Consider the following 10,128-nt stretch of genomic DNA (forward strand, 5'->3'; position numbering starts at 1 on the left):
AGATTTCCTTTCAGTTTCAGAGAAGCCAATTTTCATTGTCTGTGTTTTCTTACAATATCTATAAATAAATGTCAAGAACAATTTATTTTTGTGGTTGGATTGTACTTACCTAGACTCTTTCACTCATGTGCAGTTGTATGTTGCAGTATCTGAAGTAAAAATTGGAGAAAAGGTATGAAAATTTTTATTTTAGATGATGAGATTAGAAATTTTCCTGAACTTCAAATGTTGTACACTTATTTTAGATGTTAATAAGAATAGAACCTTTCGTGAACTACAAATGTCGGAAATAGGGAAATGTTCCAAAATATGTACACTCGACCTTTTAAATTCTAATAAAGCGTTTTTCTTTCTTTGGATTATTATTAAGTAAACAACATAAAATCAGTAAGAGATCCAACAGAAAAACATAACTAATTAGTTCTACGAGACACCCTTGATTCTTCCCACATCCAGCAACATTCCAACACCCAGCAAAAATAGGGGTGACAGACTAAGAAAATAAGCAGAAAATTCCCATTTTTTCAAAGATCAAATATATTTCTAGCTTTAGTATCGCTGGCCTTATCATCTATGTTGACTCTACTTTGAGAACTACCTTCATGAACTCGTAAACAAAATAACTAATAGCAGCTGAAGGTAACACCTGAAAAGTCACAAAATTAAAAACAACATATTGAAACATCAATAAAAGGTTGTCAGTAGTATTAAGAACTTGTCATAAATAGACTAAAGATGAAAACTAGCTCTCAAAACTAGCTGAAACTAAAAGAATAGAGAAGTTGGTACAAGTCCATCCTCTGAACTTTAGGAAGGTTTGGAACAATTAATCCAATCTACACAAGGTTAATACAGCTAAAATAATTTTTTATCCTTTCTTATCTTGCTTATTATTTTATAGCTAGGAGAATTTCACAAGTTATACATCATGCTGAGACTTTCACTGAAACTAAACATTGTTCATACCAGGCGATTTCACTTAAGGCATTGATTAAGAAACAATATTTCATGGACTGGACATATGCTGAAATTTTTATGAAGTTTAAGTTCACTATCAATTATCATAGACTCATTTTACTTGTTTACTGAAATTTAAAGAGTTTTCACGGATCAAAGCATATTATCAAGAATAGAAACCATACCTGCAATAAACTAGGAATTAGTCCTGCATAGAGGGCGGGAACACCTCCTTGCTCAACAATCTTGACACAAGTTGCCAGTGCATTCAACCTTGTTGCTCGTACTTGCAATTGAAGCTGTCTCCTTACAACTTCAAAGGGGTAAGTAGCAGCTTCAGAACAGCAACCAGCAATAGCACCATATAATAGAGTTCTGATAGGACCCAATTCCAATTGTTCCAGTGCATTCAAGTCTTGGGCCTCTTCTTTCATGCGTTGGATTCTTTTCCTTCCTTCAGGTGATTGCAGATATGCTGACTTTAAGATATCATAAACACCATAGTAGACAGCACCTGAAGGTGCCATACTGATAATGGAGGGTACTAAACCCTTGTAAAGAGAAAAGAAGCCCTCTGTTCTTATCATGTGGCGGAAGGCACCAATCACACCTCCTAAGGCTTCACCACCAGGTGCTACCATTACCGTCCTGATCTGAAAGAAATCACTCTTAGAACACAAGCACAAAAAACTCAATAAAAGATTGAACTATGTCGTACTACTTTGTTTGAGTAGGCTTCATGAAATTCTAGAGAAAGACTTTTTTAGTGCTCCAAATGTTGAAGGCAAGGCACACGTGAGTGAAGTGACAACAGACCATGAAAAATTTCTGGTATTCAACCAAAATCTTAAGCAACGACAAGATTTCATAGAGTGATTACAATCAAGAAGCATCATGGAGGAACATATATATCAAAAGGTAAGATGGGAATGCATGAATATGTGACAAAAGAGAACATGCTTACAATTTCCAAAAGTTTATCAATGTAAAGAGCTCTAAACAATTATAGTTGCTAGCAAATAAGAATAGGACTAAGCATCAACTAAACTCACAGAATCACCTGAGAGAGGTGGGCAGATAAGAGGAACATCACTATTCCTCTTTAGTTTTGTAAACTACTAATTGAGAGAGATTGAATTGAAGTTAGCTAGCAACATTGCCAATTCAAAGTCAGTAAATAAATTGGACCTATGCGATTGCACCAAACCGGTGTACAAAGACCACATAAACAAGCCTGCATTAATTCATACCCATCATTTCATCCTTCTTATAGCATCACACCAAAAGAAAGTGTACCTATACTTAAACAGTACCTATAAAGTCATAGCAGTCCTATCCTATCATACTCTTCAAATCATCAGAATTCGAAATGCTAGCACTAGAGAGAACAAATAACATGATTTTGAATTTCCACTCACAGTGTCCATGGGCAAGCAGAGCAATGTAGCTGTTATCCCAGAAGCAGCACCAGCAACAAATCTCTCTAAGTTAGTAGATTCTTCATTCCCCAACATCCTTGTCAACTTGTTTCTGTAAGTATCATAGGCATAAAAATTTATAGCCTTAAAAGGCGCTGTACGCAGAATATTCACAAAGTTCCCTTTCCAAAAGCCTTTCAACCCTTGAGAAGTCGCAATTTCCTGAATGAGCACAAAAAGATTCTTCTGTTCCCCACGAACTATGTACTCCAACTTAAGTCTCTCGAGAGGCGCAACAAAAGTCCTGATAGAATAAGCACATATCAAACTTATACCATTGTGCATAATGCTTTTAAATTTAATGCTTCAGACGAAAGAAGAATTAATAACAAGGACTTCTATGCTGTCATCATATAGAAAATCACCACATATTATATGATAATTTTGTTGACTTTTATAACAATTAGTTAAAGAGAAGTGTTTATAACACACTCTTTGACACATTCCTTCTAGCACTGCGTCTTTATTTATTACAATTTATTGAAAGAATGCGACCAGAAAGGAGAAATTGTTACATAGTATCAGACCGCCATAGTCACAGTAAGCAATTTCCTTGGGACACATAACCAAGTCTTAATAACTCTCTCTTGTAAACTAAAAAATTCGGTTCATATGGTAATCTAAATCATCTAATTATTTCTCATTCAAAAAAGTGTGTTAGAAAGGCGTTGCTGAATTTCTTACTGCCTTAAAAGTACAAATTTTACACTAACACCCTATCAAAATCGTACAAGAATGAGTGCAGTGGGCAAACGTAAGGAAAGTGCAAAGCTGCAGAAAATATGAAATTAAGCAAAAGCGAGGTAACGTGCGTGTGAGTGGAACGATAATGTAGAAATTAAAGGAATGATTTTGAAGACCTGGAAACCATGGCAGCAAAAGCACCAGACCATAGATGTTTAGTCATGTTGACAGCACCCGATCCATTGATCACAACCTTCTCTTTCTCTTCACTCAAACCATCATCAACATCTTCCACCTTCTTATGATGGTGTCCAAGAATTTCACCCGATTCTTTTCCATACTTCTGATCCCCACCGGTTCCGTTTAAGGACAAACTCAATGACAAGAACGCACGGCCACCTACGCCACCTTCCACCCTCAAACATCTTTCCCAACAAACACATGATACTTTTATAGGATCAGAAGAAGAAGGAGAAGGAGGAGGAGGAAGGTAGGAAGTGAAGGAGGAGGGAAGTGTGTGACCGTTGAGGAACAGACCACCGGGGAGGAATGAATCGGAGGATTCCGGCGGTGTGATTAAGTGGAGCATTGTTGTAGGTTTTGTCGTGGTCGTTGGATTTTGGTTGTTTCAGGTTGTTTGTTTGGTACAACGTAGGAGCAGTTTTGTTGGGTCTGACTCAGTTTTTGAAGAATTGGAAGAATTGAAATACATGAGAGATGAAAGAGAAAAGAGAATATGATGCGATTTCAGATGCATAGCTTCCACCGCCGCAACTACAATGCTGCCTTCCGTCACCGGTTAGCTAGCGTGGGAGGTTGATGCTCTCCTGCTTATTTATTTAAGTAATATAATAATCACTAATTTACACAACTGCAAAAAAAAACGTTTTTTTCTGTTGAGAGTAACGGGTTTTATGCGTCGTGTTTTGTTGAAAAGTGTTTTTTTTGTACTTTTTTTTAAATATTTTTCTTAATATAATTTTTAAGATATTTTATCATAAAAAATGATAAAATAATATAATGTTGGAGATTTGTTGAGTTTTAATTTTTTGTTTTTATTCTTCATGGGTGAGGTTTTATTTAAGAGGGGTGAATTCTGTTCGCATTTATTTATGGTTATAGGAAATTTCAACTTTCCTTTGTTATTATAACTTAATAGGTAAATTAGTGAGAGAATGGTAAAATATTGATAGTGCATGCGTGTGGTTTCTCACGTGTACAGCACATTCATGTGGTCGGTGTGGGCCCAAAAGTAACAACAACAACCCCGTTTGGTTTGTATACGCGGCACCCCGAGTCATCTTGTTATTTTCACGGGTAAATAATATTATGGTTTTTTTAAAAAAATATAGCTCTCTAATATAACCTCTATTATTTATAATGACTGTAAAATGTTATTTTTTGTGCTTTGGGTATAAAATGTTTAAGAATAAGATAAAATATATTGGATACCTAATATTCATTAGATGGATGAGGCAACCCTTAGCGCAACTATGGTGGGGAATAATATCCTAGCATAAACACTAAATAAAAAACTATTATAGAGAATTTTGTCGTTAAGGAGAAATTTGGTGGATCCAATTTGAATTTGAGTTGATTGCAGTAGCAAATATTTATCGAAGAAAAGTTTATATCTTTAAAGTATTCCAACTTTTGTATTATACAATCTATTTGATGAATTTTGTAAGTGAAAAAATTGATTGAGTTGTTTAAAACAAGAAATATAATTTGACACTGCAAAAAATATAAAATATTATTAAAGGAAAAATAGAAGAGAAACTTTAGGGAGTTTGTAGGCTAACATGCTATTAGTGGGATTGTGTAATTTGCTTTATGTAACTTTCGTCTTTAAAGTTACACGTAACTTTCATGTTGAATAAAACGAATTTTTTGTTTTCTATATTGAGTTTGAGAACGGTGTTTCTTTCCTTCGTACAGTTGTCACGAAGCTTTTATTTTATATTGGGGCATAGTGCCACTCCATGTAACCCTGAGACAGATAACTTAATAAGGTGTGGACAATATTCTTAGACAGCTATATATTGTTGCCATTTTTGTTATTATTTATCAAAGATAAATCTCAATTCAATTTAAAACAAGTTATTTTGGTAGTAAGAAACTTTTAATTTTAATTAAATGAAACCCATGTCTCTTTGCCTTCCTCATTTTATTTAAAATAAATACAATAATTTATTATTTTTAAAAAGACAAATGCTTCTAGTGGAAAATTTTGCCTAAAGCGTATCATCAAGCTGACAAACAAAAGAAAGTTCATATAAAATATGAACAAAAATTCTTTTATTTTATTATACGAACTTATATTTTGGTAATGTTTTTAATCTTTCGAACAATATAGCTACATAAAACAAATGTTGGGAATGCCTAAGTTTTGTGTCAAAGAATATGCTTATATTTGTGACAACTTCTATGAACTTGCTTAATTTTATTCCTTGTATATTGTTCCTTTTCTTAGTCTTAAGAGAAACAAATAATAAATTTACAGTTATTAACCAATAAATCATATTAGATTCCACTAACAGAGAATCTTAATATATAATCAGATGTGTTTGAGCAAATTGCTAAAGTTTACAATGAATGATTTTTGTAAGTTTAGGCTTAGGATTTGGTACTTTAGTTAGAATGGAATGGAATGCGATGGGGTACAATTAAGGAAGCAGTAATACACGTAAAAACCCAAATGTTTAAGTCAAGAAACAATTTGAAAAGAGTTACTAAAGGATTGAAGATCATTCACATGTGAGAGGAAGGTGATCGATCCTGGTAATGATAATAACTATCAACTCTAATGGTGACTAGTTACAGTTACTCTAACGAAATATAAAAAGCTTTGAAACATGTAACAGTAAAGTAAAATTAGTCATCGATGATTTTTTTTTATGAACCGTCAATGCTAATTTAATAGTATTTTTCTCTAATATGTGATAGCAGTAGACAGAATGGACATAATAAAGGAAATGAATGAAATTTTCTAAAACACAATAGTTTTAAAAAGTGATTAAACTATTCTCTTGATACAAGTTATATGACGGAGATAATGTCGACTGAACAGCTACCTTTTTAACAAAACAAATTCATATATAACAATAGATTAGATGTAGCATTTGTAGTAAATATCATTTTTTTACATCTTCGAATTCAAATGCTAAAGTTTGAAAGAAAAAAAAAAGCATACATCAATCATTACAATGACAAGATATTTACCTTCGAGTTTGGTTGATACAATTATTATGACAATGCATCTCGGTTACGTGAATTATTTTTTTTTTATGCTTATCTAAGCATAGATAGATCGTTCAACAATTTCAACAAGGGAATTCTAACAGTAGGGTCTCAGTTAAAAAGATCCAACATGACTCTACAAACCAATCAACTCTGCTTTGGATGACCATCCATGCCATCAAAAGAACAAGGGCCAGATGGAGGGTTACATACGTCTTGTCTTGCCTTTGGCACAAGCTATGCATTTCTATAGTATAACCATAAACCTATGACGGATTGAGGGAGCTTGTTTATTATCTGTATTCTAACATCAAGGGACTAATTGTATAACAAATAAAAAGAACAACGTTCGTACATCAAAACCACCACTGTAATTTGTCCCCCCACCCAAAAACTGAATGATCATTGCTACGAAAGCACGCTTCCTCCAGCACCATCATTAACCATTTAATCAGCCAATCCCAGAATCATATTCGGTGAACTACTTACTATTGGCACTTTTGAGATAGTCTTCTCTAGCAGGAGCAACCTCCTCCTTGCTGCTCTGCCTGGGATGAATTCACTGTAGGCTTTAAATTTACATCGACCATGTCTTCCTGCTTTGTGGAAGAAAGAGTTTCCATCCCTGGCAGGGCAGCAGCAATCTTACGAAACAAAGGCTGCACTTTGCATTGACACAAAACATTAAGGGAACAGAACAAACATATGAAAGAAGATAATTTTGGGAAACAAAGATGGTGCATATGACATATCATCGGCAGCATTGTTCAGAAGAATGATTTAGTAAATGACTGAAAAGCTCACTAATTTTCGCCTAGACATTATATAGGACATATCACCGGCATCATTGTTCATAAGAATGATTTAGTAAACTAAATATTGGGATGACTGAAAAGTTCACTAATTTTCACCTTGATATTGAAGCCTGCTTTTGCACTGGTTTCTATGAACATGATTCCAAACTCACGGGACTTTGCATCTCCTTCTTCTATTGAAACTTGCCTGTTTCAGTATCAAAATGGCTTTGTAAAGAAAATTTCAGATGGTGAAAACAAAATACTAGAATGGAAACACAAGAGGCAAGCCGTTTGGTAAATGGACTATGATTTCTACTATTTGTAACTACTAATGCATGCAAAGTTCATGCCCTGAGACAAATTTTAAGCTATCCAAAAATTATAAACACTAAAACTGAGAAGATCGAAGCATAATATGGAAACCCCACTATGATAATAAGCAAACACATAAAACATCCAATAAGCCGTTTGGTAAATGGAAACCCCACTATGATAATACTCACCTTTTATCAACAAGATCAGTTTTGTTTCCAACCAAGACAATAATAACATCACTGCCACGTTCTGTGCGGACCTCCTCAACCCACTTGTTAGTGTTCAGAAATGATTGCCTGTCTGCATAAGAACAGCTTACCTAGCTTAAATAATCATAAAATGCTGTTAAATTTTTATTATCATATGAAAAATGAAAACTAAAGCATTTACAAATCCACATGCAAACACATAAAACAAAAAAATATGCTATAGAACCGGCAGAGTGCAAGCAAGCAAGCACACGCACAACACATTAGGTTGTAATAACATGTGCATTGTAATGTAAGATCAGAACAGTCACTCCCTTACATATATTATGCCCTAGAAAACCCTTTTTTGAGTTACATGGTCAAATAATTTGGAAAGTTATGTCATGAAAAAATCGATGAAGATCCAGAAAAGATCCTGTTAATTAGATAATGAAAATGCTATATAAAAGAACATATAAAACTCACTAGCAACATCATATACTATAACTGCAACAGAAGAATCTCTTATGTAGCTTGGAATGAGACTTCTAAATCTTTCTTGCCCGGCAGTATCCCTGTGAAGTTAACATAAACTAAGCTCAGAAAGTGTAAAAGAAAATGCGTACCTATGCCACAGTAATGTGCACTCTAATATAATTATTGAAGTACAAATTAAAAACCGAGCTAGTATAAGACTTGAAGAGGAATTCAACTTACCAAAGCTGCAAGCGAACAGTTCTATCTTCCAGGTACATTGTTTTTGACAAAAAGTCAATACCAATGGTTGCCTGAAATTTAAATAACCAAATATTGTCAGCAACCAGACAGCAGGAAGGGTAAAATAAGGTCAATCATTGAAGAGAAAAATAAAATACAAAAAACTCAAGAAAGAAACAAGTCCCCATATGTCCATTATAAGTTATTTTATGTTATACCCAATATAAGCAAAAACAAAACAACCTTTCACATGCCACCAGAAGTGTACTTTCATCTCATTTCTCTCATTCTCTCTTCGGGTAGTCGCATTACACGCGATATCATTCATTTCTCTCTTTCTTTTCCTATCTTTCACAAGGTATATATACCCACGGACTGTATACCCAATATATTTCCTAAAAAATAAGCATTACAAGCAATCAGAAGTCTCACTAAACAAGCCTCTTAAAAATCAACACAGAGGATTTAGAGTCAATCCCTTCTCAATGATTAAAACAAACTGTTCTTCCTATTCTAGCATTTCACCAACTCAAAAAACGAGGATCCCGAGCCTAACATGTTCAATTTGAAAACGAATTTCAAACGACTCTACTTTCCATTTTAAACTGTGCCTGGCAGATTGAGGATTGAGTCTCAACACAAGAAAACATCCGTCCCTCAATTTCACCATCCGATTAAGTTAAGATAGCCGAAAAAAATCAGAGAAAAAGTATATCTCAGTCTCAGAGCACATCTATCTGTCGCATAATTGATAACAAAGCTCCTACCAAATCCAAATCACTGCAAAATTTATAGCGGAACTCATCTCCCAAACAAAGTCACCGGTTAAAAAATATATACAGCGTGACGTGGTGATATAATCAGGGATTGATTGACGTGAACCACATGCACATATAAAACGCATGTCGCAAACGAAAATGAATATTTAAAATTGGATAACATACATTGAGATTGAGAAAGCATGGATGGAGAGAAACCTGGTAGGTGGTGTCGAATTTGTCGTACATGAAGCGGGTGATGATGCTGGTTTTCCCGACGGATTGATCGCCCAAGAAAACGAGCTTGTATTTGGCGAGAGGGGACACCGTCGCCATTTCCGAAAATCTCTTTCTTCTCTCTCAGAGACGCAAACAGATCTGAATCTCCCAAATTCTCTTCTCTTCTCTTCGATCCCAAGAAAAGAAAGCAAATGAAGGATTACCAAATTTAACCTAATTTGGAGTGCAATGCGTTATGTATGAATGAATGTGTGGGGGTTGCGAACCGCCAACCTCGACGACTATGAAGACCGTGACACGCTAATTTTCTCATTTCTATAACCTTTCATACAGCTATACAATTGGGATTATTAAACGTAAGTATCGTTAATTGAAAGTTAGAAGAATTATCTTTATGATTAAATTTTTATTTTGTTAAATATTAAATACCTTGAGACATATCAATACTAATTAAAATTAATTTTAAAAACATTAGTCTATTTCTTAGTGTGTTTTGTCGATTTTCTCTCCTCTCAAAATAAGGATAAACATTAATCTTGGCATATTACTTTTTGTGCAAAGTCTTTTCTTTCTGTACAATATTTAGGGAATAAAGTAACGCATAACCTTATAGTATAAATAATACTTAGAAAGATATTTATGATTATTTTATTCCAAATAAATAAAAAGACTGACTTTTTACTTATAGAATGAGATCAATTATGTAAACATTGTATATTAAGAAACAGTTTTAACCTATGAGTACAGTTTTCAA

At 34.1% G+C, this 10,128-nt stretch overlaps 2 protein-coding genes across 3 annotated transcripts; both read right to left on the reverse strand.

Moving 5' to 3' along the window:
- Positions 1–323: 323 nt before the first annotated feature.
- LOC108324159 (probable mitochondrial adenine nucleotide transporter BTL3) lies at positions 324–4,000 on the reverse strand. Its single transcript, XM_017557014.2, has 4 exons — positions 3,296–4,000; positions 2,376–2,679; positions 1,143–1,610; positions 324–646 (listed from the first exon to the last, which is right to left on the reverse strand). Exons 1-4 carry the CDS (start codon positions 3,706–3,708, stop codon positions 572–574), a joined length of 1,260 nt encoding a protein of 419 aa, XP_017412503.1. The 5' UTR covers positions 3,709–4,000; the 3' UTR covers positions 324–571.
- A 2,440-nt stretch (positions 4,001–6,440) lies between these two features.
- LOC108344799 (ras-related protein RABH1e) lies at positions 6,441–9,692 on the reverse strand. Of its 2 annotated transcripts, none has more exons than XM_017583417.2 (6): positions 9,354–9,692; positions 8,377–8,447; positions 8,146–8,234; positions 7,660–7,771; positions 7,271–7,361; positions 6,441–7,018 (listed from the first exon to the last, which is right to left on the reverse strand). In XM_017583417.2, exons 1-6 carry the CDS (start codon positions 9,468–9,470, stop codon positions 6,875–6,877), a joined length of 624 nt encoding a protein of 207 aa, XP_017438906.1. In that variant the 5' UTR covers positions 9,471–9,692; the 3' UTR covers positions 6,441–6,874. The 2 variants fall into 2 exon arrangements, with proteins under 2 accessions (XP_017438906.1, XP_052727805.1); XM_052871845.1 differs by having other exon boundaries at positions 6,441–7,023; positions 9,354–9,686.
- Between the last annotated feature and the right edge of the window lie 436 nt (positions 9,693–10,128).

The sequence above is a fragment of the Vigna angularis genome, chromosome 1 (genome assembly GCF_016808095.1).
Source record: "Vigna angularis cultivar LongXiaoDou No.4 chromosome 1, ASM1680809v1, whole genome shotgun sequence".
NCBI lineage: Eukaryota > Viridiplantae > Streptophyta > Magnoliopsida > Fabales > Fabaceae > Vigna > Vigna angularis.

Excerpts from the sequence above, each read along its gene's own strand:
- LOC108324159 (XM_017557014.2), bottom strand. The coding sequence starts at position 3,708 with ATGCTCCACTTAATCACACCGCCGGAATCCTCCGATTCATTCCTCCCC. Across the intron at positions 1,611-2,375 it reads TCTGCTTGCCCATGGACACT|ATCAGGACGGTAATGGTAGC; the intron begins GTGAGTGGAAAT and ends GATTTCTTTCAG. Across the intron at positions 647-1,142 it reads TAATTCCTAGTTTATTGCAG|GTGTTACCTTCAGCTGCTAT; the intron begins GTATGGTTTCTA and ends GTGACTTTTCAG.
- LOC108344799 (XM_017583417.2), bottom strand. The coding sequence starts at position 9,470 with ATGGCGACGGTGTCCCCTCTCGCCAAATACAAGCTCGTTTTCTTGGGC. Across the intron at positions 8,448-9,353 it reads AATTCGACACCACCTACCAG|GCAACCATTGGTATTGACTT; the intron begins GTTTCTCTCCAT and ends TTTAAATTTCAG. Across the intron at positions 7,362-7,659 it reads ACTGATCTTGTTGATAAAAG|GCAAGTTTCAATAGAAGAAG; the intron begins GTGAGTATTATC and ends ATACTGAAACAG.